At 39.8% G+C, this 27185-nt stretch overlaps 1 protein-coding gene across 2 annotated transcripts; it reads left to right on the top strand.

The window, feature by feature from the left end:
• The first annotated feature begins 11873 nt into the window (after nt 1-11873).
• LOC141919929 (carbonic anhydrase 3-like) lies at nt 11874-25709 on the top strand. 2 transcript variants are annotated; one of them, XM_074816520.1, is made up of 7 exons: nt 11874-12004; nt 12077-12274; nt 15479-15597; nt 17534-17626; nt 19484-19549; nt 22062-22217; nt 23396-25709. In XM_074816520.1, the coding sequence occupies exons 1-7, from the start codon at nt 11968-11970 to the stop codon at nt 23513-23515; spliced, it is 789 nt and encodes a 262-aa protein (XP_074672621.1). In that variant the 5' UTR covers nt 11874-11967; the 3' UTR covers nt 23516-25709. The 2 variants fall into 2 exon arrangements, with proteins under 2 accessions (XP_074672621.1, XP_074672628.1); XM_074816527.1 differs by lacking the exon at nt 23396-25709 and adding an exon at nt 22979-23082.
• The last annotated feature ends 1476 nt before the right edge of the window (nt 25710-27185 follow it).

The following is a 27185-nucleotide window of genomic DNA, read 5'->3' as shown; positions in this document are numbered from 1 at the left end:
GAAACACTTTTGTATGTGACCTTGGGCTTCCTGAACCACAGCTTGAGGTATGTTCATATGAGGAGGACCGTCAACACCAATAGCCTGCTAAGTTGACTGTGCAATTAGAAAACCCCTTGGCAGTAGGGTAAGGAGACGATGAATGCTTCCTTAGGCATTTGTACCCATTCCATGTATGAAGGATTTTAAGAAGTCATTCCTAAAAACAACCAATCCCCCCAAGGCAAAACAAATCTCTGGTGGGTCAGGAGTTAGTCTAGTACAGCTGTGTGGTGTGCTCCCGTTGTCTCTGTGCAGTGCATAGGCAGTAAATGCAGAACATGTCAAACCTGCTGCATGCATACTGCACTACTGATCCACACAGGCACAGTCAACCTGCTGTACGTCAAGTACAGTAGACAGATCAAACTTGTGCAGAATGACAGTACATTGTGAGGGTATCGAATTACTCTGCTCATCCAGAATGTCCACTTTCTGGTATTTCAGGATTCTTAGTAGCCAGTGTTATTAAATTAGTCAGTAGACTACCACCCAAAAAAGGAAAGCCACATATTATTACCAAATGCAAAAGTCTGCTGTCAAAGTTGATAAATTCAGCAGGGCTTAATGAAGGTGTTGTCCTGTGCATAATGAAACAAGAAGACTTAAAGACACCTTTTTAAAAAAAAAAACTTTGGGGACTGGAACACTGCTAGTCCATATGAGATGGCTTAAGCTCTCAGTTTTAGAGACTGTGTTCGGTAAGGGTTACTTGACTTCATGGACTATGCATCCGCTTATTTAAATGGAATTCTTTGTATTTACTTCTGTGGTTTGGGTAGATTATCTGTTATTTTTCCATACTAAATACATTTTTTTACAAGATTATAATTTATTACTTTTTTATAGTCAAAGACATAGTTAAACACAGACCTTTATTGAGCTCAGAGAGGTAGAAATAAAAATTTAAGAACAATGCATCAGATACTCAGATGATGGCATTATTTAAATTTTTTTCTGTGTTGAACACAGGACAATGTGGAATACTGCAGCAAAATAGCTGAGTAAAACAGAACTTCTTTGTAAAACTAAAATACTGCCATCCCCACTCCTTCCAACAGCAGGCAATCTTTTGGTAGCTGTGTTTACAGTATCCCCCAACACTCCAGTTACCAGCCCAAGGTCCAGGGTAACCAACTATTGAACAAAAGATGCAAGACTGGAGCTTTTTCAATGCAACACAAAGGTGATCTTACAGTTTTTGTGACAAGGTAACTTTTACCAGGTCTGGTTCATTGTCCTTTCACATTGAGGAGCTTAGGTTGCTGGAATTCAGAATGAAATATTAGCATTACAACATATCATAACGAGCTCTTTTATTGAAAAACTGTAAATATTCTGCATGATTATATGGGCATCAAATTTTCTATCAATAGTATAAAACACTCTGCTGTTACTCTTTTCTGTCTTGGGTTCTCTGATTCTTAGCGAACTGAGAAACTTGTTCAGAACATAAACCTTCCGAAGGGAAGAGTGGCACTACAGGATGAGGATTTTCTTCACCCTTGTGAGACATGCTTTTAAGAAACTGTTAGTAGCCCTCCATGAAAGCATGTGAAAGGATTAATTGTTTAGTTGCACCAGCTTGCAGTTGTACCAGCTGTACTGTTGCCTTTCAGCTGATCTAAACAGCTGATCAGAAATTCTTCTTTTTGACTGATATTCAAGAGGGCTTTTTCCCTCTTAAAAAGCATTAACAAGTTGCTGAAGTAAGCACTGTTTGTCTGATAGATGAAAACTTTTATTTGCCTTTCCTTCCCAGATCATCATAGGTGAAGGCATATTAAAACAAGTCACTGGACTTTGCAGCTGAGAAAGAGAGTTATCTGTGGGTGATAGGATGATTTGGGTAAAAATTAAGCACCCAGTTATGGAAATTTTGCCTTTGACAGTAGGTGTTTGAGTTTACAGACCTTCATTTATTTGCTGCACCTAGAATGATAAGTCTATTTGGAATCTCATACAGTTCCCTGGGTTTTGTAGTAACACAAGCGAGAGAAGAGCTGATCAAATTGTTTTAGGCAGGTAGGTTATGCAGTTTCTCATCAGGGGGTTAAGATGAACCTGGTGAAAGGGATTGTTGAAAGAAATGGGAGAAATACTAGAAAATAAAACATTCTGTTTTGACACACTCATTTTGTTAAGTAACACTGTGTTTTTGAATTAAATTTATTTTTAAAAATTCAAAATAAACCAAATTATAAAAAATATGTCAGTGATTGGATTGGATTTCAAAATTGTTTTAACTCAAAATACCTTTTTTCTTAACTTGTTTTTGTTTTTAACTTTCTGTTTAGCAACTAACATCTGATGTTAATTCAGAGAATTTGACTTATGATACTACTTCTGGTGCCACTAATGTTTATTTGAAATTTGATATTTTTCATTACTTGGGATCTAGTATTAAGAAGTTACTTGTATACATTGGCAAACATATTTTGGTTATACAAGTATGTGTGTTTTCTGTGTCTGAAAATTTGTAACCAGAAAATGAAGACATATCCACATGTAAAGGTAGACTGGCTCTCCCTTTACAGTTTAGTATATTCAAATCATAGAATAGATAAAATGGTAAAAAATGATAAAAAGATAAAAGTTAGAGGCAGAAATGTCATCCCGTTCTAGCCTCCTGAGGAATTCAAGATGTGTCTTGTACTTTACTCTTGCTTTGTCCAAACTAATACTAGACATTCCAGGTGAGAGAGGGAAAAGACATACTTTGCATGACTGTAATGTTCCTCTCACATAATCTCTGACTTTCTTTTTACACAGTAGAAAGATGTAAGACATCTGAAAGACAAACAATGAGTGCAGTAGCATATGCTCCCTTCTTGATCTCCCATCAGAAATACCTTATTTTATTACATTTTATTAGGTTTTAGCCTCTGGAGTTTAACTGGAAAGTGAGTAATTAGATTAAACTGTTTTGGAAAGGGTTTAATCATGGCACGTATTCTCCCAGTCTCGATAGAAGATCATAACCTACAGCATCTCTGAATTTATAGCTGAACAAATGCTACTGGTCCTGGAATACACAGATGAAAATTGTTGGCCTGTTGCCTAGTTGTGTGTGTAAGACCTATAATTGAAACACTAGGTTCATTGCCTCTGTCAAAAAAGGTATGGTGATGCAAGGTTAGAAAAATATTTTCCATGTCTAATGCCTTAAAATACTTTGCTATAATTTCTGTAGAGAACCTTTGCAAAAAGCATGTAGTTAAAGTTGGGAAAAGGCCCAGCCAGAAGCACACAGAAGATGACTGAATAGTGAAACTACCTTTACAGACACTAACATTTAGGGGCACAGACTGAGAAATACTAACATAAATTTCAGGTTGCTGTGGGTCTTCAATCTGCTGTTCTTTCCACCTAGCGTGCTACCTGCAGACTGTAAATCTACATGAAAATAATGAAATAGATTGGTGATGCTGTGCAGTGCAGACATGCAGAACAGATCGGATCTCCTCCCTTCAGTAAAGGTGTTCCTGTAACAAGTAGGTAGCTAACATTTAACATTTGTGTGGCTGTTTTGACGGATAAAAGAGTTTTCAGTAATCTTATTATTCATCTTTAACACAGTCTTTTGAGATAGGGAGTAGGCTGCTGTAGTCTCCGCATGATTACAGTAATGTGAACTCTGGCCAGGGAGTGACACCCACAGGTCCTCAGAGGACATCGGTGTTAGAGACAGGACTAGATTTAATGGCTTCTCATTTCTTGTCATATCCCTTTCACTATGGCTGTGCCATCCTAGAGGAATTTGCTTTCGGAATAGCTGGGAAACCTTTGCTGTGTCCATGTGGGATGTTTGAGAAATTGGCAGATACTGCTTGGTTATATAAACTGCTAGTATTGACTGGCCTGAGACTTCTTATAGGTATTTCTAAGTCTGCGATTCTTCATTATCATATATTTAATCCTATTTTCTCCATTTCAGCCTACTGTATTTCTTAAAACTAATCAATAAGATCTACTAAGGTATTAGGTCAGTTAGATTTTGCATCCGGGTTGTGCAGTAGTGAAATGGTGCATCATTCATGTCCTTAGAGAATGCACCTCCATGTGCCTCCTAAGCACAAAAGTTTCACTGATCCCAACTCTGAGCAAACCAAAAGCTTTTCTAAAGTCTGGAATGATTGCTTGACTATACAAAAAGTAGAATTGAGGGAAAGACAGCAACCCAGCACCAAGCAAATGTGAAGAATGAAAGAGAATTATTTGTGTTCTCAACCTCTCCCCGCAGTCAAAACTGCATTCTCCTATGATGACAGTGATTACAATCTGTGTCTGTGACAATCTGGGGAGGATATACAATCATCGCTGTTGGGAGGACCAAAGTCTGTAGTTCCAGACTGCACATGTGTCTACCAGCGGACAGTGTCTGCATGCTCTGGGTTAGGGGTCCTAAGCTAGGATAACAAAAAGAGTTTCAGTGTTCGCTATTACTGAGCTCTTTATGTGTTGATTATAAGCTGTGACCATTATTGTAGTGGCAGAGGCAGCAAATACCAGAGGACACCTCTCAGTGTCACTCCTTGGTATGGTGCTGTTACTGCTTCCAAAAAATCTTGAAGTGCAGCACAATATAACAGTAGTCACTGTCTTCATTGCAAGCACGAAGCGTCAACTTCCTCCTTACTTACCTCTAGTTTATCACATCAAGGCCCTTACTAGTCTTATTTGCAGACCAGTTAGGAAGATGTGGAGTGTTTGTGCCAGAAAATATTCTGTCCTTGTCTAGGAAGAAGTTCCACGATGACATGATGGGTTCACTAATAAAAAAAAACTCAATTAAAATATCCAAAAGGTAAGTATTACACTGATAATTTTTACTGCTTTTAGAGGTAGCACTGAAGCATCCTCAAGGTCAAGAGTCAAGAGCTTAGTTCTGAGAGGGTCTGCTGAGTACTTTGGCTCCAATATGTGTTTCTGTACCTCAGCACTACTGTGAGTATGTGGGTAAGGTCACCAAAGTGACTATGAGATTTGAATGGCAGAGTTTGTTTGGATCTCATAAAATATGTCTAGCATCGATCATCAAAACCAATCATGAAGTCTTGGCATCCATTCAGGAGAAAAAAAGAGTAGGTTTGGGGTTTTTTTCAAAATACATAACATAAAGATGCATTGGGCAACCAACACATTTGTAAAAAACGGAGAGTGACACCACAGAGGAAGCTCAAGAAATTTGAAGAAAGAGACTGAGGAACAGAAAGATACAGAAAGGTAGGAATTGAGGGAGACAAACTAGCAAAATCTTTTGTGCTGGACAGACCACTGTACTGAGTCATGATCAACTGTCAGAACAACAGCATTTCAGTTAGTTGTACTGGCAACTTTAAAGAGCAGACATGTTGTAGAATCCATAGCCCAAGATTGTACGTGGTCATGCTAGAGAAAGCTGAATATTTCAGACGAGTCCATGGAGATGCATAGTATAAATTCATTGAGACGTAGAATGCAGAGGATGGAATGAGGATTTTGTCCATAAGACTGTAACATACTACCAACTGCAAAATGACGTACTGCTCTATTATGGTATCCTCAGACAAATTTTTAAAGATTACATCTTAGGATCACTGCATATCATTATTTTAATGTGCTTCTGTGGGGTTTGTTAAAAAAATGTTTTTGGTATATTGTTAATTTCTTAAAATGTTCTTCTGAGAAGAACATTAACATTTCCAGTCAATATTGTTTCTCAGCTACTGAAGGCTTTTTATTATGTTTTTTTTCCCTCTCTTCAGGTAATACCTGCTCTTTAATATGTGTTGCTGAAATTCGTGTATTTGACAAGTATGAGGTTCCTTATATTGACTCTTTTTTAATGATATACTCTTACACTTGGTAAACACATATAAATGTTTATATTTCCACCTTCGTTATCTATTTATGACCTACAGATGATGCTTTCAAAGTTGTTTTGTAGTCTCAGAGTGAAATCTTGACTCCATTAAAGTGAAGAGAAGCACAGGTGTTGATAGAAACGGGATGCTATACTCTGACCTTTCAAAGTGCACAAATGGTATGGATTCATAAGGAGTGACTTTCTCAGGGCTTTGGGAGACAGGCATCTCAAGGGATTTCTGGAAGATGATTAAGAGCTGAAAACTCTGCTGCCTGCAGAGGGCATATTTCAAGGGCTGGAAACACATCCAATGATTTTCTTATAAAATTCTCTTTTAGGAGGATGTGTCTCACTGAAAATATGTACGAAGTATTTCTGTTTTGCTGCATTGTTAACTGTGTGACATACATCATTGAGATGTCTTTTGTAAAACACTTATGAACTCCTCCGGCCTCATTTTAGCATTTCTGTGGTCTGATTAGGGCTGTTCCCAGGTAGATGTTACTGCCAGAGTATCATGCAAGATGAAGGTCATGCAGAAAACTCTACCTTGATATAGAAGAGTTGCCAATCTGCTGGAATTTCCAAACAGACACGTCCAGACCTTATAAAAGTGAACAGTATAGGTCAGAGTCTCATACTTGGATTATTTCAAGTCAGACTGTGCCAGTGTGTATAAAAGTAGACAGCCCAGCTCAGATTTGGATTTCAGTATGAGTGCCATACAAGCAAATCCCTATGGGAAAAAGAGTCATCTTCCTGCAGAGTTTATTAGTTCAGTTTTTCAGGTCTGGAAGACGTGTCTTAAACAGGCAGTATATTTTTGTTGTACCAGATATGCATGGGATATTTAACAAATTTACTTTTTTTTTTTTGGCTACTGATAGTCTTTTAAGTCTATGCTCATTTTAATAGATTGCCACAAGGAAAACTTGTTCACCTTTTAGTTAATTTTGCTGAAGTCTGGCTTATTGTTTCCATGTTTATTGTATTTCATGGACTAAATGTTAAGTCTGCAAATGGTGATGTAGGTTCTGAGCCACAACAGGAGAATGATGGGATTTTGCAAGCAAGGTACTAGAGTCTGAACTGTGGACTGCTGAGTTATATGCCTTCTGAAATGGAAAGATGCATTAAGAGTCTGCCCAATGTTTGTCTAGATGTGCTACATTCTGCTGTTCATCAAATGAAGTAAAGGTAACTAAAGAACTCATCATGTAAAATAACCAACAAAATCGACCCAATATGCTTCTCATTTTCCTTTGGCAGATCTTCCAACATGGATCTGGCTGTCAATGGGGGTTTCCATTCATGCCTACAATGTTTTCCGTAGCATGGCATCCCAGTGAAGTGGAAGGCATATGACAGTTTGGCTTTTTGGCTATGGCATGCCACCATGGCATCCCTCAATCAAAAGCACTGAGTGACATGCCTTTCTTGCACTGCCTGGCATGTGCGATATGTCAAAAACATTGCTGCCCCTTCCATATTGTATATTATCAAATTCTTTTTGTTGTATTGTTTTCTTCCATGAGTTATTAAATATAGTGGAAGATATTTTATATTTGGATTGGCCACAGGCATTGAGTAAATGCTTTTGCTTATTTAACAGTGTGCTTATTGTGGGCACATTCTGTGCTCCGGTAAAGCCCTTTGCATGAAATCACCCATGGGAAATAGCCCTGAGCGCGGTGGAACCTGGAAAACTTAGCTTTGAGCAGGGGAATTCTTGAACTACATCCTGCTGGCGTACTTACTTCTATGTGTCCCCTTACAGTCAGTCATTCCTAGCTGTCAGGCTGGCCCCTGGAGACTGCTGGAAATTGGCATGCTGAGGTGGAGCAGCACTCTGGTTGTTCTAGTTATGTCAAGGTATTGGCCAAGCTGGTCATGGCTGGCAGAGCCCAAAGCTGCTGTAAGTCACTTTTCCATGCATCATTCTTCTGTACGTGCTTTGTGTGCTTTGAGTAAAGCCATGGCTCTGAGTCATTTTCCAGACTCCTCTTATTCTTGCTTTCCATTCTCAAAGAAAGCATCTATGATTTCAGGTAAGGTATTTTTGTTAGCGAAATGAGCATGATTATGCCTTTTGTTTAGCAGAAGCAAATACTGCATCTGAGCTGCAAGTCCAACAGACAGTGTCTCATAGCTATAGCATGTTCATTAGTACAGCTCCCTCTGTTTCGATTTGTACAAAACACTCTTTTGGAGGAAGAGTATCTTATTGGTTAGGTACCCAACAGGACAACTATACTTTATTTATTCTGGTAAGTTTTTGAAGTAAACTGTTGTCACCAGCTGCCCGGCTGTGATTCTGTGACTGGGTACCAGTTTCAGACAAGAGCATGTCTGCAGTTACTGTGTAGGCTAAAACCTCTCACTTTCAGTCTCATTTCATCCCACTGCATTTCTCTTCAGTTACAGGCATGTGTGATGCATGCACTTGTCTACTTTACATGGGTGGTTTTATTACCATAACAGAGAAGCAGTTCAGCATCAAGACTGCTTGTTTATTTCCACTGGGATGGGATTATACTACTTTTTGATACTACATTTTTAAAGATACAGCAGTGATAGGAAGCTGTCTGGCAGGCATCTTTCAAAGCTGAAACATCAGTTGTGTTCTTTAATGTCATCACTTTCCATGCTACGTCACTTGCTTTTTACTTAAGTCCTTACATTATATGTGCTGTATTGTTGGATCATTCTAAAAGGTCAGTCTGAGAGAAGCCAGATTTAGTATTTATTCAGCCTGCACTTCACCTAGCAATCTCCAGGTGACGCTCAGATCACTTCTACCTTTAAGGACAAAATCAGAACGCTATGAACAGATGCACAGCTTGCTTTCTGCAACTAAAATCACAGATAAAGACTTTACTAATAATTTTTTCCCCAGACATTAATGATGCTGCTGAAATCTGCCATTTGCTTTGGTCAGTTTGTTTCAATTCTCCGGTTTTCCTCTTACCTTTCCTTCCCTGATTTCTCAAACCTTATCCTTCTGATGAAACAGCTGTCAACTTGCTATGTCTTCCAGTGCTGCTGAGTATTACTGCATTCAGGTATGTTCCTGAGCGAGTGTGATCTGATTAAAGCATAGAGTGAGGAGGACTGTATTGGATTCCCTGCTGTTTTGCAGTCATCCTGCCTACTCAGAGGTAAACAATTTTAGCTAGGATTTTTTAAAGTGTATAAGAGATGTAGGATGACTTTTATGAAAGCCATCCTTAAAAATGTTGTACTTCAATTCTCCACCAGAACAATGGGCATAATATAATTTCTTTTCAGAAGATATTGCGAAGATGCTTTTATTAGTGACATACCGCAGTACTGTGGGTGAAGATACTGCAGCTGAGCTCACAGAAATCCTGAAGTTTTTCATGAATGGTATAGGTTGATCTTGTCATGCTCTCACCTTTGCTATTTCAGATGGCTATTGGCTTTCTAAACATGTCAAAGGTTTAGAAAATAGAAAGAAATCACTGCAATACAGCTGTGAATGCACTAGGTAACACTGGTCTTCTTAAATGTCTAAAACTGTGGCCTTTTCCATGACAGAATTGTTTACTTCCTACAGAAAGCAATGTTACGCAAGTTAGATGATAATGAATTTCTGAGCCAATATCAGAAGAAAAGGATAAATGTGAAGGTAGGTCCTACGGGCTACAAAAGTAATTTTATTGTGATTATCTCTTAGCAGATAAAGCTGCTACATTTTCTTTGTGCTCTACCTTTGACGATGGAAGCAACAGGAAAAGAATACCACCACCACGAAGTCAGTGAGATGCTGTGATAATGACTCAGTGCCTGGGGCCGACTCCAAGTACCCACGCTGTTGATCCTAGCATTTGTCACTTATGTGTAAGTCAGTGCCTAGAAGCCGCGACCTGCAGAAGCTGACAAAGAGCTGCTCCTCTGGGTGCAAAAGGGCCAGCTCATTGGAAAGCTAAAATATGAAGACTTTTGCTGTAGGAATGGGGCTCCTTAATAGAGAAGATTGTATAAATTCTCATGTAGAGGAATGAATTGAAATACTAAGGGAAAGAACTGACTTGCGCCTTTTTCTGTGTAATACAAATCACGTCCCTTACCTCCATAAATGGCTTCAATAAGCATTCCTTGTATATATGAAGTTGATTAAGTCTCTCTGAACCTTCAATAAATAAGCCCACTAAAGCTGTCTGTTTATACAGACAGAAAATGAGCTGCTCCAGTTAGAATTTCATGAGCTCACAAATGTTTCTCTCTAGGAAGATGAGGTAGAAACCATTTCAGAAGGATTAATGTCTAAGCTTTCTGAATTAAAATTGCAACAGGTGTCAATTTTACATGCCTGTCCTCACAACAAATGTGACATTATCCATTTGATTGATGACAGAGTAAAAGATTGTATTTTCTTTTGTTTCAGAGTTCTCTTTTGAAAGTGGAAAGATGTTATTTTCCATACCATTGTACCTAAATCACATCCTAGTTGTTCCTGAATTGAATTCTGCCTAAGGAAAATATGAGGAACCACATTATTTGAAGGACAATTTGATAATGAGCACATTCCTAAGACAGAGACCTTGTCCTACCTTTCTCTCAAAGGGGGGAGGTCTACTTATGATTAACTTCAGAGCAAGAAGAATGTACTAAACAAGTTTAAGAAAATCATTGTAGTTTCCCTAAGTCCATGTTTAGTTAGCTACAGTCTAGCTATATAGGTAAACTAGAAGAGGAACCTTTATCTTCCAGCTGGTTTTGGGACATGAAATACGACCATATTAATCTTAGGCTCTGTATGTGGCAGCTTCTCGACCTTTTTCCTGTACCTCATCAATAAAAAGGGTTTACAACCTCTCAAAGCCACAGATTTATTTCCATGCTACTTTCCAGTGCTGATGGGTACAAGGAGCATTTGAGCAAGTTCATTGCAACGATGCTAGAAATCTCCATGGTTCGTGATGCTTCTTGGCTGACTCCCAAATATTTAATTTGGGATATTATTTACCTTGAGGTATGAAGTTTGAGGTAGTATTTAGCTCGAGGTAGATATAGTTGCAGCAGTAATAACATGGACTGACTAAGCCATGGGAGACTGCCGCAAAGCTGGCATTTGAAAAAAAAAGCTTTGAGTATTCAACATAGATGTAGAGACAAAGCCAACTAACACAACCATACTGATCACTAACTCTCCATCATCCGAAAACCAGCTGTTTTCATGATCGAAATATTGATGGCTAAGTTGCCTAATATGAGAAACACATTTGGTGTAAAGCTCCCTGAATGAAGGAGAATCGACAGGACGTCAAACCCAAATTTGACCGAATAGCCAGGAATGGCCTCATCTGGGGCTGGCAGAGGCCAGCTTTGCATAATGGCAAGGGTTTGCAGGCTATGAGATATCCTTCCAGGCAGATGTGGTGTCTTGCAGAGGGGTTAAATGGGAGTATTTGTGGGAGCCGTGAAGCCACAGCGCTGAAGCTCACCCGCCCTGGGAGCTCGCTCAAAATCAGCCGGGTGGCTCCGCGCCCGCCACGTCGCCTGCAGGCGGGGGAAACCGCGCCGGCCGCGCCGGGCTGGGGATCGCGCCGCAGGGCGCCTGTGCAGCGGGGCAGCTCTCCGCGCAGCCGCTCCTCCGCCCCAGCCTGGCTCCGCGGCCCCTCCGCGGAGGCTGCGGGGCGCTCCCGCCGTTTCTGCCGCGGGTTCGGCACCAGCCCCTGCCCGCCCGCTCTGACGGGACCCTCGGGGCGGCGCCGCCGCCTCCTCCCCAGGCCCGGGGCAGGGCGGGCTGAGGCGTGCCCTGCGGGAGCGGGATGGAGGGATCCGCTGCGCCCCGCCGGCATCCCGCTGCCTCCTCCGGACAGAGGACACGGCTCTCCCCGCCCCCCCGCTCCCCGCCGCCCCCCACCCCGGCCCGCCCCGCAGCCTCCCGCCGCCGCCCTCCCCCTGCCCACCCCTCAGGGGAGGACGCGAAGCCGCGGTGGTCTATAAAAAGCCCCCCGGGGTAGGAGGGTAGGAGGGAGGGGGCAGAGCGCCGCTAGGCAGCCGCGGGGGGTGAGCGACGGGACGGGACGGGACGGGGCGCGGACAGCGGCACCATGGCCCAGTCCGTGTGGGGCTACGACAGCGACAATGGTGAGTGGGGGCGCGGGGCCGCCGGGCGGGCCGGGGCTGAGCCGGGGCGACATTTCCTTGCCTTTCCCCCAGGACCCGACCACTGGCATGAAAACTACCCCATGGCCAAGGGAGACAAGCAGTCGCCCATTGAGATCAACAGCAAAGACGTGCAGCACGACAGTTCTCTCGGCCCTTGGCACGCCAGTTATGATCCCGGGGCAGCGAAAACCATCCTGAACAATGGGCGCACCTGCCGAGTTGTCTTCGATGACACCTTTGATCGATCAGGTTGGTTTTTGGTTTGGCTTTTGGGGGTTCTTAGGAATTGAGGTTTGCAAAGTGCTGGGAATCAAAGCGCATCCTGCGGTACCTGGCCTACGGAGGCGGGCAGAGAAAAATCTTTTGGGTACGTAAAAAATGGTACGTGGTCCCAGAGTTTATTATGGTGGATCCAGCCGTGTTTAGGTCCACTATAGGTGGGACAGAGAGGCAGTAGCTGCAGGGGCACCCCTGAAATACGGACTCATCCGGAAGGTGGACTTTGCCTCCCCAAGTCACCTCCTTCAAGGCGGACACCGCATCCTCAGCTGTTGTGTAAGGTGAGAGACTGTCATCCGGGGGGTTTAGTGCACGCTCTGAGGCGCTTCAAAAACACACAACTCATGTGTTTCCACCAACTGTGATCTTGATTTCTTCTGTCAGTACAGGATGTCTTAAGAGCCTCCATACCCTGAAAAAGCTGTGAAAATAGCATTTATGAAAATAACATTTCATAGCTTCTGGAAATCTATGAAATGGCTTTGTTATTTAATTGAGAGAGCAGTCTCTAATCGCCAAGTTAAATTGATCAAAACTTGATTCCAGAGCTGTATGAGTGTGTAGCTCTGAATGCAGACAGGCAACAACAGCCAAAATAAATAATAAATTCACAGTACCCTATAATGTGTATAATACATCTCCAGACTGTATAATACATCTCAAGACCATGCAATAATGATCCGTCCTTTATCAAGAAGGAACCAGTCTAATTAATGGAAAACACGGTTACTTTCCATTGTATTTTTCTACATCTGCTTTGATGGCATTTGTATTCAGATTTTGTTCTTAGTAAGCTATATAATTAATGGAATATATCTGCACTATATTGAAAGATCACCATCTCTCTTATCTTGATGAGCTCATTGTTTCCTTGGACTCCTTTATTTATCATTACAGCTACCTGTTACTGTTCCAGATCTTGCAGATGGAATCTAAGCTATTTAGGACAGGGAGCATCTCTTTGTTATGTATTTGTGTGTTGCTTTAGTATTTATTAACACAGTTTCTACACAGTGGCCTCAGACAAACCATAAATAGCACTTTTGTTAAAACATGGAATGCTCTTCCACAAGCACTGCATAAAATCAATGCCATGGCTCAAAGCATGGGAAGTAAATTCATTATAAACCTTTTCACATGGTGGTTCTGCTCTCTTTCCAGCTTCCTAAAGGCTGAAATGTTTAGACAGAGGCTGCTCAAGAACCTGTCTGCCCAGGGAACTGTTGGAGAAAGACCCTGATTTGGCCTGGCAGAGTGCAGCCCTTGGTCTGCGCAGCCCTTCCTCTGAATCATCTTCCCGCCATTCCCTCCCCAACTCTCCCCTCCCTATCATCTCTGTTGTTCCTCTGGACACTCAGTGTGTATATTCCCTGCTGCTGTTACTAACTTTCTGCAGGCTGTTGGACAGTAGTTCAGGGCTCAAGCCTTTCATAGAGATGTGTCTGATTGGAATCAAATACAATGTTTGACAGCTCTGAAAAAACACATGAGGAAGCATTTCATAAACATAACCTTAATTTGTTGGTTTCTGTGGTGGGAACAGCTGAGGATAAGTAGTAGTCACAGGCCTGATTTAAACTAGAAAAAGAAATCTAGCTTGAAGATAGCCTTTTTTTGATTGAATCACGTGGAAAATTTTGAATGTTAAAAAGATTTATGCTAGAGAGATCTGCATACCATTATGAAGTACTGTCTCCCAAGAGCTTCACAGTATTTGAGCTCTGGAAAGGGCCACTTACAGAAACAACCGCTAAATGAGTTTCCAACTCGCATACTGATTCAGCTTGTAGATGTAGGTAGATCACATAAATTCAATTCCTGAAAGTTGCTGCCTCCCATTGATTTCACTGTGAAATGGCAAGCAAATACTTGTGAAGATTTGGGCCTTAGAGTCTATGCCTTATTTTTCCTACATTGAAAAGAGAAACAATAACAATAATAATAATAATGATATTATTACTATTATTATGTGATATATTTTCCATTGAAGGCTTCTACAGAAGACTTACTCAATACTGTATTGATTTAGTTATGATGATTTATTTCTGTATGAACAAACTCAAGAAGACCTGCATGCCTAAAACTCAACACAGTGCTTTGTTTCAGCCCCCCATCCCCACCCCCGCAATGGCTGTGTCACTTACCTGCTAAAAAGAGAAACTGCAAAGTAAAACCTCTTGCTCTGTGTAGGTTTTCCAACACATATGATATCAAGAATTAATTTGAGACCATTGGGCACAAGAGGATTTAAATATTATTTCAGTGTTAACTTTGAACTTCAAAGCTATTGGTAGAAGTTCAAACTTGAATGCTATTTAAACAAGTTCTTCTGGCACTGCAGTTGTAAACTGCATTATCAGCTTTCTGTGTAAGGAAACACGTCTCATTCCTGCCTTAGGTAATGAATGAAAAATGTATTTGAGAGCTTACCCTCTAAGCAGTCCCTGTTCAAAAGAATCGCCAAACTGAAAGAGCAGTGTGATGTTTTGAAAGTCAGAATCGATGTAAACTGTCAGACTGATGCATGGTCAGCATTATTTGGCTAACATCAGAAATAATAGCTTCTTAATTTGTTTCACTGGTGGCAATGTTAAATGTGGACTATAGCTTTTGCTTGCTCAGGAACGCTTTCTAACTCATTTGACCTAAACTCTTTTCTCTTTCCTCACTTTCAAGAAATAGATAATTTTTTTTTTTAGAAGCAGCAAACTATGCTGTAACCACTGTTCAGATGTCTGAACTGTGAAAGGTATGCCAGTCATGGACTAGGGGTACGCTTCAAAGTACCTTTGGGTCAATTTCACAGTCCTATCCCCAGCCATTTCACAACAGACCATTTTCTTGACAAGAATCAGCTGTGAATACCTTCCTTCTCTCTTCACATCAGGAACTATAGTATGTCCACTTGCCAAGAGAAACGGGGCTTGTTGGGGTTCTGGGGTTTGAATCTGGGCTTGACTCACAGCTTCCACAGTTTTCACATCAAACAGGACTCTCCCTTGAGTGATGACAGAATTCAGCCCCAATCTTGTAAACTGGTGAGTGTTGTGACCCCCACTGCAATCACCTGGATTTACAAGAGGTACTCCACACTTTTAAAAAACAGGTCCCTGTTCAGTAAACGTGTATGTCAGCGTTTTGTAGGCTAGCGTTGATGTAGATTATCAATTGCAGTGCTGAGAGGTGGGCCGCTCACGGGAGCCTACAGGCTGCGTCAGCTTCACTTGCATTGGGGTTCCTCTGACGACCATGGCTCTGAGCATGTTATAGATGGGGTGAAATATGCAGCAGAGGTAGGACCTATTTTTAATAGTAGTATTCAGTACTAACTGGAATTTGACTGATTGTGCATCTGAACAGATTAACCATTCTCCCTTTTGCAAGTATTTATGTTTATTTCTCCTAAAATCTGTCGATGAAACTTGTGAATACTCGTCAGCGTGCAGTGGGATGAGTTGCATCTGCCAACAAATGTGTCTTTGCAAGTATATACTAACGTGGAATTTGCTTCTTCAAGAAAGAGTTTTTGCTGATACTTTAAAATGTTTTAAAAATATTTGAGATTAAGTGATTTGTTATTTTGAGATAAGAACTGAGCTCTGTTTTTTGCTGTTTTTTGGCTTTTAGCTGTTTCTGGTATAGCTTGAATTACTAAGTTTCAGAAAGCATTACTAATGTATAGAAAAGCTCTCTAAAAGCACACTTGATAAACTGACATTCAAAATTAGATCTGTCTTAAAACTGATTTAGAGTGGTAAAGAGTATCTTCTAGTTTCTGAACATCTGTGCTTTAAAATCTGTGTGTTTATTTTCAGGAACTGTGGTAAACAGATGTTGGAGGTTTTTTTTTAAAGTAAACTACTGCACTATTGTTGTCCAAATTTGCTAAAATTCGTGGCTGCTCTAGGCCCTGAAGATTTCTTCAGGTAATAAATGTAAATGAATTCACTATTGATGCTAGTGAATTACTAGCAAATGTTACCTCCTTCCTCCATCTTATTTGAGAATAGGCTCAAGATATATGCCTATGCCCACAAATAGCCTGCAGTAGTGTTTTCCTGCCTTCCACCTATACTCTCAAGATGCAGAAGAGGATCTGCCCACTTATTATAGGAGAAAATTCAGGCAGATATTTTGCAGAGACAGCGTGCACAAATATTGCAGAGATGTCTGTGAGTGATGGTGTGTTGTTTTGTTTTGTTTTTTTTTTCCCATTCCTTAGCCACAGCCAAACTGTGTTACTGTTCTACTTTCTGTGGCTAACTAAAATTCTGCTTCCTCAAGCTATTTCTTGGTTAGATCAAGCACAGACTTTTTACTTTACTTTTGTTTGCAGTACTCAGATATTTACTGACAGGAAAAGAAAGCCTGGAATATGTGAAATTTTGCAGAACGCAACCAAAGATGTATGGCTGCTCCACCTTAGGAATGATAGCCTCAAGAGAAAAGAAACAGAGCAATGCATTAATTTATATTTATATTCAGGGCAAATGAATTTGTTGCTATTTTAAATAATTGTTACTATGCTTAAAAAAATGTAAAAAATTTGCATTCAAAATACGCACCAGACTCCTGTTTTTTTTTTTGTGTGGTGCTATATTCCAGACACTACTTATTTTGAGATTCTATACTGCTGATTGCAGCATTTGTAGCTATATGCAGGAGCCAGAGATTTTCTGGAAGGAGATGTAAAAACTTGAAATATATCCTGAAAATACAGCATTGTTGGAAGTGGAAATGAGAAAGAAATGTCAGGTTACTATCTCCACTCCTTTCCAATACAGTGTGCCGGGAGTAGTGAGATAGAAAACAATAACGTACGTGCTACATACAACCCAGTGTAAATCCTTGAGCAGTTATCTGCATAACATGAAGATCTAAAAATCTACTTTGAGTTGAAGTGCATGTTAGTAGGCGTTTTATGCACTGCATGTGTGCATGTCACGTGCTTGGGTTAAATGGTTTATAGTTGAATTTTCTGATTAATTTTTAAATGCATTGTGTGGTAAACTCCATTTTCTTTCTTTTATGCTTCAACAAAGTGATGCTTTATAGAAAGTCTGAGCATATGGACACATGGGAACAGGAATAGGAAATACGTACAGTTTTCTTTTTCATGTTCATTCTTTTACTTACTGTGTACTGGAAACTTTTCTTAATGTAAAAGTTTGTAAGATTGTGCTGTTGTCAATTTCTTGCATTTATAACTGAGGTTTCATTGGTTTTTAGTTACATATGGTACACTGGAATCCAAAACATGGTAATTTTGCTGGAGCTTTGAAACAACCTGATGGAGTGGCTGTTGTGGGCATTTTTCTGAAAGTAAGTGGCAAATACTCAGTCTTTAATTTTCTGTATTTTTCATCTTTCTGTAGTGCCAGGGAAAAAAGTTCCCATCGTTTTTCCCTGCACTGTATCATTTTACAGGAAAACATTCAAAGCGATGCACAGACTGAAGTCACACATGTCCTTGGGCCCTCCAGATTCCATGCACTAACCCGTTCAGAGCCGACTTCTGACACCATTCGTGACACCAGTGGCACATATCATGGGTGGTATTGAACAAGAGACACACAACTTCAAGCCTGGGACACTTGCTAACTTTGTCCCTGGTGGCTGACCAGCTCTTTGCTGTGGTGTGTACTGAGTGAGGAGGACAGTCTGCATAGGAAGAGTGTTTCCTCCTGCCCTTTGTCTGCTAGCAGGTATTGTATCTGCCTGTCAGCAAGGTTATGTTGACTGATTCCCTTCCTTGGTCTCTTGCTGATCCCCACATAAGCTGGGAATCAAAAGGAGTTCAACGAACCTACTCCAAAAAGAATTGATGGTAAAAGAAGTTCACTGAACATTTTAACCTTGAAATACAGTGCCTTCATAAAAAAATAATACTGCACCAATATTTTCCAATTGATTTTTTTATAAACAGAAAGAAAGCAATCATAGTATCAAATCTGCATGTGGTCTAGGACACTAAGAAACACTAACAGGCAGACAATGTAATTATGCAAACTCCAGCTATGTGACTGTCATTTTACCTGCAGGTGGGTATTTCAGTTTGAACACAGTGTCAAAGAATAGCTCTCCTTTTATAGTTTTATCATGAGTAAGCTGCGTTTGTACAAGCAGTAGCAAGTGGATGTAATTAATTTTGCCACAGTGTCCCTGGACAGGCTAGATCAAATGTAATTTTAGTCCTGTTACACTGTGAGCCAGCCTGACCTTTTTCTTGTGGTTAGTTTAAACTGAAGGTCAGCACCTGTCTAGATTCTCCCCTGTGACTATGTCCTTCAGTTATTCTCCCTTTGTCATTTCTTCTGGTCTCTTTTAGGCTAAAGCTTTATCTTGTAAAATATAACTTAAAAAGTATAGCATTATTTTCTTATTAACCATGCTAAGGTCAGCTAAAAGGTCTAGAAAAGTAAGTAGTATCACTATATCTTCTCTGGCCCTCTTTCCCAATTTCCTTCTTGCTCTTTGACATAGGAGCCATTGTTTTGCTCTGGGTTTGTCGTGTTCCATGACTAGGTTTTTGGATATTGGTAAAACAAAGATTGAATTATCTCCTGAAGAACTGAATTTAATCTACTTCGGAACAAGACTTGGCAATAACAGTACATCTTATGCATACCATCTTTTATTCTTCTGGGATGCAGAGCCATGTCAAAGCTTTTGGAAGTGCTGAACATCATGAACATAAGCAATAAAGTGACCCCATAGCTTGAGGAGGTCATGACATGAATCTCATCATATGTCTTACATCAAGTCTCATCTGACTGCATATATGCTGCAAAATGTTGGAAGTGTTTGCAGGAACTCCAGCTCTTCAGGCTGTCAACGGTTTGCCGAGTGCTCATACGTCTCGCAGTGGTTGTGGGTTGCTTTCAAACCAGGGGCCAAGGGCTGGGCCTTCGAGGGTGTAGATGACGTTGTCCGAGTGCACAGTTTGTTCCTCAGAAAGTGAGAGTTGCCTTGTAGTCTTTCAATCCATATTTTAGTTGCAAAGCCAGTTACTTGAGTCTGCTATTCCAGATGTTCTTTTAACATGCATAATTCTGTATCAGTGTGTACCAGATGCTCTGAGAGTACTGCTGCCTAACTTGACAGATGGGATGTACTGAATTTCTTTCAAATACTGTGGAACATGATGAAAAAATACCGTACTTGTGCTTTGCATTACAGGTTGGAAAAACTCCCAAACCAGAGATTAAGAGAATTCTTCAAGGAATTGACAACATTAAGACCAAGGTATCAAAACTATTTTTGTGATACAATGTAGTTGAAAAGCAGCAGAAGCAGAAATAAGAAGTTCAGATTCACTCTTTTTGGCATCATTCTGATACCTAACAGTAGCACCAAAGGGGATAACACTGGACTGTGGAGTAGGACACTTTCTTTTATTAAGTAAACATATAATTCCTTACTTCTGTAAATATTCTTCTTGTAGAGGATTTTGTATCAATCCTTGCATGCACAATTGATAGTCTTATTGATACTGCTCTGTAAAATTATGATAGTGTGCAAATATCAAGAAGAAATTAAAAGCTTTTTGAAATTGAGGACAGCAGTGGCCAGCTGTGTATAATTCAGTCAGAAATTTAGTTAGCCTGAAATGAGAAGAAACTAGCAGGAATGATGGAGCAAGCTCCCAGTCAGTGTAAGGGAAATTAAAAACTTTATTAGTTTTAAGACAGAACTGAATTAATTTATAAAAGGAATTACACGGTAGTTTCTGTACCAATCCTAAGTTCTGTCTTCCTATGATACTAGTACAAATAGCATTGCAAACCTATTCTAAACTGTTTTCCAGTTTAACTAATGATCTAATGACCAAAGTCCACACCTATTAACATAGATACAACTGCAGAAGGGATTTCTTTGCAGAAAATTGTGATGCTGCATCTGTTGTTACTTAACACAAACCTAGCCTCTAGGTATACTTTAGCAATTCTACTTCATGATAAGCTTTATGATTCTAATGATGCTAAAAGTCCCTTTTTTATTTGACATTGAACATACCACCAGATCCCCAGGACTGAATTTTACAAATTTTGTAGGCATTTTCTTCCAAATGTAGCAAACTGCTTGCATTTCATTTATGTACATATGTACTGCCATTGATGTGTGGGTTTGAGGCTGAGATCTGTTCTCACTCAGAGTCATATTAATTTTATTTTTTCAACCTTTTCTTAGTCTTCAGATACAATTCAGTTCTTTCTGCTAAGGGAACTGAAGGTCATTTTTTTGCCCTACCCATTGCTCCCCCTTCTGTATCAATGATATCTGTCTGATACAGATTCGGCTTTCTCTCATAATCCCTGTATCATTTTTTGGCCATTCACATGCAGAAGAGCTTTGCCACAGTTAATAAAAAGTTGATCAATCACCCTAAGAAACACCGTCATACAATGATGACAAGATGGCAGTGATATCCACTCCAGTACATTCTATATGAGACTGCCTAACTGGAGATTTTATGACTTCTAACAGCAAAAAAATAGAAGTCTCATTTCCTACATATGGGTATTCTCTGTAGTGGTTCTGAAAAAAGCAACAGTTGAAGAAAGGCAGAGAAAGATAGGTGCATATGCAAACAACCTCATCTTGTATTTTATCTCATATCATCACATTCATTTTACCAAGATTACTTATTTTTCAGGAAAGATTAATGGATGGTATCACTGATGTATTTATCACACATGCAGTTCCAATTGCTCTGATGCATTACAGGCAGCGGACTTGGACACTGTACTGTATTTACTGAAAAAGCAGAGTTTTATTGGTGAAGTTACTTGCAAACACATATTGAACTTGCAGAATAATTTTGTCAGGAAGATATATTTGGAGTCTTGATGTTATTCTTTCTACCTGTATTTTGTGCAAGGATATATGGAAAAGACTTCAGCTCCTCCAATTGCTCTTTGCAGGGTAATACTTTGTTCCCAGATGCTTCCCAGCAGAAGATGGTCTGTGATAGGAGAAGGAATTAGGAGTAATAGATGTTGCTTTCCAGAATGGCATCCTAAATACCAGTAGAGAAATGGTCACCAGTAGAGTCATTGTCACCCTGAGGGGACATAGGAGTCTCATCACACTCCTGTGGAGATACTCTCCTGAGTATCCTATTCAGTGGAAAAGGAAAGCTTCTCAGGAAATGTTGTCTGGTATCTGCTGTTCTCCCTTCTCTGGCGATAATCACCTTTAGTTGTAAGACATTCAAGATCCAGTATTCTTCCAGGAAATATTTTAATTTTTTACATTAAGTGTAGTAGTGCCAGCGAAAAGATTGAGAGTGTCACCATGACAGTGTAATTAGAGCACAATATTGGGAGGAGAGAGATGCGGATTTAAATTGCTTCAGATACAGGAGAAGACTCTAACAAATCTGGGATAAATGCCTGGCAACTGTTCTACTGGATAAAAAGGGTACCAGTACCTGCAGTGCCACAGCCTTTAAATTTTATCCCAAGTGACTTAAAATAAAGTAAAATTTTGATAATTCCAGAATAGAAGAATTTAACAGTGAGTTTGCTTTGGTCCCACACAACTGAGTTTGTAATTTCTTTTAATGTATTAATGGAACCAAAATGTCAGTTATTATTAATTGCAGGGCAAATGCTTGACAGGAAGAAAAGGAGATTGATCTCTTGAATGAGTCTTGATATTTAATTACTTCCTCTTTAATAACATAGATACTGATGTCTTTTTAAGATGCATATCCCTAGAGTTACTGCAGAGAATTATTTTTTGTTTCTCTAAGGGGAAAGAGGCTCCTTTTCAACACTTTGATCCTTCAATTCTTTTCCCCAAATCTCGGGACTACTGGACCTACCATGGTTCATTCACTACACCCCCCTGTGAGGAGTGCATCACCTGGATTCTCTTGAGGGAGCCGATTGAAGTCAGCCCAGACCAGGTAAATTCCAGCTAGTTCTGCTACTCCTTTACCAGTTCTTAACAGTGTCTCAGTAGGTCAGTGTGATGATTTGCAATCCCTGTGTTACCTTGCATTTTTTGATAAGGAAAACTTTAGCTGAGGACTGTGAGAAATTGCCTGCAGAATGGATAGTCGAAATGGCCTGTAAACTGACCTTGAGAATCAGGCTCTCTTCCTAGACACCTCCTGGAATAGCTTCAGCAGGAGTGTTCTTGGGATCCTGAAGCCACAAAATTCAGCCGTCACAGCAGCTTTGGTTCACTGTCTGCTCTTCAGCATTGAGTGGCCAGTGAGACTAACATTTAGCTGTTTTCCCAGTTTAAGAAATGGCTGGTCCAGATCTTGACTTCCAAAAAGCTGTCAGAAGGATCATACTAGCTAGAACCTTCAAACCTGAATGTTAATACAAATTAATCTACTAATTGTATTCATATAGCTCAAATGTGCATTTACACGGGAAAAAGAATAGAGAGCCTGTCTGAATAAGGTGACCTTCTGTTCAGTTCTTGTGTTAAAACTTTTGGTTATTTATACTGTTCTCTGCTTCAGCAGTACAAGTCAGGCTATAGCCTTTTTACTGATTTGGCTGGTTTCAGAACATATTTGTTCTGCATTCTGATGAAAGGGTAACAATTAACAAAGCAACACTGAATTTAAATTAATTTGGAGAACAAGAGCTGAGTGCTGAATTCATGATTGAACTTAGTCATCCAGTTGGCATACATTTCTCTGCCTTACAGAACAAAATACGAACTTCTGCAGACCCGCTTTTTCGATCAGACCGCCTTGCCTAGACTTAGATGTGCACCCTCCTTCATGGATAGCCACATTTTCACAAGTGATTTGACTGCAGTCCAGCTCCAGCAGGGTCACAGGAGGACCCTACTCCTTTTCCACATTGTGAGTGTGGGTCAGGGAAAAATCCAAAAGAAACCCAGGCAAGGGTCAGGTGATGCATTGTTCTATGGATGAAGAGTGTAAAGATCCACAGAAACAGTGCTAGCTGTTGGGCTGCAGTGATCTCTACCAATAAGCTCTACCAGTATGCTTGTCATATATGAAAATTCCTTTTCTGTCTCAGAGTTTGCTCTAGGCATCAAGGTCCACACTGCTTCCAGGTGAATTCACATGTACACTGTAATTTTTCTTCCTTTCAGATGGCAAAGCTTCGTAGCCTTTCCAAGAACGGTGAGAATGAACCTGTGAACCCACTGGTTGATAACTGGCGCCCACTTCAGCCTGTGAAGGGCAGGGTAGTGAGATCATCATTCAAGTGAAGTCTCAAGTCCCACTCTGCTGAACCTGAGTGAGAAAATCCCTGCATCCCAAAGTGTAGTTAGTTTTTGCTGTCTACTGCTTTTCCTCTGGATCCAGATCTCTGTTTCTCAGCTTGAAATTCTGAGTGGTAAAACTGAATCTGATTTTGAAAGCAGAAAAAATACTGTATGCAAATACTAACCTTAATAAGGAATGTAAGATGTACATGATTCTTGACCACAAATGCCTCAGCATTTGTGATGGTGTCACTTCTCTGCCATGTGGTCTTGGAAGAAAAATGGGCTCAGTTTTAGTATTTAAAAATAATTTCAAAGGAAATGTAGTAAAGGCAGAAAAATGAACCAGTAGTTCAGGAAAGCAGAAATAACAGTGGGTTAACAGTACATGAACAGGAGGTAAAATGCCTGCTCCTACAGCATCTCTAGTAGTGATCTTCCTCAGATATCCCACCTCCAGTGCAAACATCCAAAGAATAAGTTTAACATAACAGATTTTTCCTTCTCTCTCTTGAGAAGGACGTTCTTCTCCTATGAACTCTTGTTCATAGTTTGTTATCCAAGATTAGATTAGTATTCTGAGGATACAGTCAGGCATACTAAGCTTCTGTGTGTGAAGAAGAAAAGATACCTTGCTGTCATTTCAGCATTTGTTGTCTTTGCCATGTCCTGCTGTTGCCCATTGATCTTTTCTTCTATTACTGCTGCTGTTACTTCACCCATCCAGCTGTAGAGTACTGCTGGTATCATGTTGCCTATTTAGTGTAGCAGCTTTAGTAATGCTGAGAGGGAAGTGCCTTTCTTCTGCTGTTACCTCCCAGGATGACGGATTTTTAGTTTTGATGCTGTGCCTGGTTTTTTGTTTTTGACATGTGAGTCTGCATATTAATGACTTCACCCATTAGAGATTTTGTTGCATATGGAGAGGGTCTTTGTGGATGACTCATGTGTGTCATTTGTCTGCCCCACCACTGAAAAATCCATGTTAAGTCACCTGTTTGTTTATTGTGACTCTGTATAGTTAGAGACTTTAAGTGGAGTCTGTTTAGCTCTGTTACTTTCTGGGGAGACACATCGCCTCACACATATGATCCGAGCAAGGACTCAACTGGCAGACAGAAATTCTAAATCACCTTTCCCTGTCCTTCATCATGTAAACTTTATCATTTCAGCATGCTTCCTAAACAGCATAACACAAGTACCATCTAGGTTGAACCCACATGCAGACTATGTGAGTAAAGATCTGCTACATTATATTCACCATCAGGGTGATTATTCAGTAATGCACATACAGGAGACTGGACGGTCGAAGGTGGTGTGTAAAGCTTCCTGCAAATGAATCTTCTGGATTCTTCATATTCCTCTAACTCATCAGTAGGTGGCAGAGGGTGGTGTTCTTGATGTTGCCACAAACACGTTCACGGCAACATTTATGAGGGATATGTCCAAGTCTGAAAAAAGCAGGGTTACAAATGGCTAGAACAGGCATTTCCCAGTTCTCCTTCACTATTTCACTTTTCACCTTTACTAGAAAAATGGTGCTCCAACAGGGAAATAATGAATGGGCAACATTGGACAAATTCTGCTGTTATTACCAGCACAATTCAGTGAGAATTCAGGAATGAAACTGAGGGCAGAGTTTGATCCTTCGTATTCATTTAGAAATGTTTGAAGAATCGCTGAATTCCCGTTGAGAATTAGCGTTTCAGTTTATTAGAAGTGTATTTTGCTTAGTATAAAACAGTTTCATTTTAAAAACCAGGTTCATGTCAGCAGAAACTAAAATATTGATTGAATCCTGTTTACAAATGTTTTGGCATTGGCTTAATCTTATCAGAAGATCAGTTTTAGGTATTACGAGTGCAGCACTTGCAATGGTACTGATTTAAGAGTCTATTAGATCTTTAAACTCCTGAATCTGTACATCTTCTCAACACATAAAAATGTTTCTACAGAAAACTCATTAGCAACATTTTTTTCTACTGTACTATGTCTTACATGTAAAATTTCCCATATTCATATGCAGTGATCTTGGTGTTGAGAAAATGTCAACACAAGTAACCGAGACAAGAGTTTGAGTCTTTTCTACTTAAAGGCCATTGACTGTGATGTTTTAATCTCTTGTTATTGGAGCCTGCACTTGAAATAACAGCTTTTGTGTCTTCAGAGAACCAATAAATTGACTTACATAAAAAAATGATTTCTGGTTTTATTTCTAATGCTGAGCAATGATTGAAAATAACAAGAACTTAGTAGAAAACCTTGCTACTCTTTGATACATATGCTTGTAAGACAAGAGTGGACAGACACTCTAGTAATCACCTTTTTAGCTGTTGGAGTTTAGTTTAATATCTCATGCTGGTTTCTGTGTATCTAATCAAACAGATCCTCAAAAATATGAGACCTCAGAACAGTATCACTTGTTTTCTGTTTTCAGGTACAAAAAAGTGTTTATTTCTCGCCTGGAGACAAGCATTCTCTTACATCTTCCCAAAATTCGTACATTCATGTCTGATGTTGAATATCACTCACTTGGATATGAATTTTGGTTTCTTGTAAGAAGCACATGATCAGTTAGTTGAAGTGTTACATCATTCTGAAATGTCCTGATTAATATACTTTTTAGGCACACACACTTGTTAAGAGTAAAATAATATCTTAATTGCCCGCAAAATCAGATACTGAGTGCACCTACTGCTTTTGAAAGGCAGAATAGGCAGATACAGTAGTTCCAACAGCAAATGCATGCTTTGTGTGTTAGCACAAAGGAAAATACAGTCTGAAATTTATATTATTCCCTCATGCATTTGTTCTGATTCCATTCTGTCTTCAAACTATTACTGCACAAAAGCACCAACTTCATTGCAGATATGCTCTACACTTCTGTTTTTCTCTTGAAGAATAAAGCACATGTAGTTTTATTCCACTGCCTTCCTCTCTGATGAATAGTGTAGCTTAGTATTGATCATCTTGGTAACAAACTAAGAATATGTTATGTGGACTCTAATACTGCTGCCTCATCTATCTTAAATAGAGAAAAAAGCCTCTGAGCACTGATAAATTAAAAAGTAAATATTACCCTAATCAGTGTAATGCAGTAAATCCTTGACTGCTGTAACTTATAGAATTGTATATATTAATTTCAGCAGGGCAGGAAATGATTGAAACAAATAGCCATCTATTAGGTTTTGACAGACACTGAAACCCTCCTGGTTTTCCATACCTCACAAGAGCAATTACTAGAAAATTAAAAGTTTATTCATACAGGCTCAAAGCTTTTTTATTAACTGAAGCAAGTCCCCCACCATCTTTCAGTTGGGTGTAAATTCATAACTGAACTGTGAATTCCTGGTATGACCCTCTGTATACAACTAGTTATGGTCATGCATTTCTACTACAAAATGAAGAGGACATGTATTGTTTTTACTGCATCTCAGAGAAAGACTCCCCTGGATCTGCTTGCTGGCATTTATCTGCTGAGTAATCAGAGTTAAAGAACATTCATGTTTTCGGTGAGTTTAGCAAAATAAAACAATATCTATTTCTTCCCAAGGTATTTTGTTCCATGCCTCAGCAAAGGAAGCAGCTATACAGTATGTGTTCCACCTCATCTATCTGCCTTTTATCTCAATGATTTCTGGCATTTATCTTTGTCAATACTTCAGCACAAAGC

This window comes from Strix aluco, chromosome 1 (genome assembly GCF_031877795.1).
Source record: "Strix aluco isolate bStrAlu1 chromosome 1, bStrAlu1.hap1, whole genome shotgun sequence".
NCBI classification, from domain to species: Eukaryota; Metazoa; Chordata; class Aves; order Strigiformes; family Strigidae; genus Strix; species Strix aluco.
This window is presented reverse-complemented; position numbering and strand designations above follow the sequence as displayed.

Coding starts and splice junctions, on each gene's coding strand:
- LOC141919929 (XM_074816520.1), top strand. CDS start 11,968: ATGGCCCAGTCCGTGTGGGGCTACGACAGCGACAATG. Junction 12,275..15,478: donor TGACACCTTTGATCGATCAG/GTTGGTTTTTGG, acceptor TATCAATTGCAG/TGCTGAGAGGTGGGCCGCTC. Junction 19,550..22,061: donor TTGACAACATTAAGACCAAG/GTATCAAAACTA, acceptor TGTTTCTCTAAG/GGGAAAGAGGCTCCTTTTCA.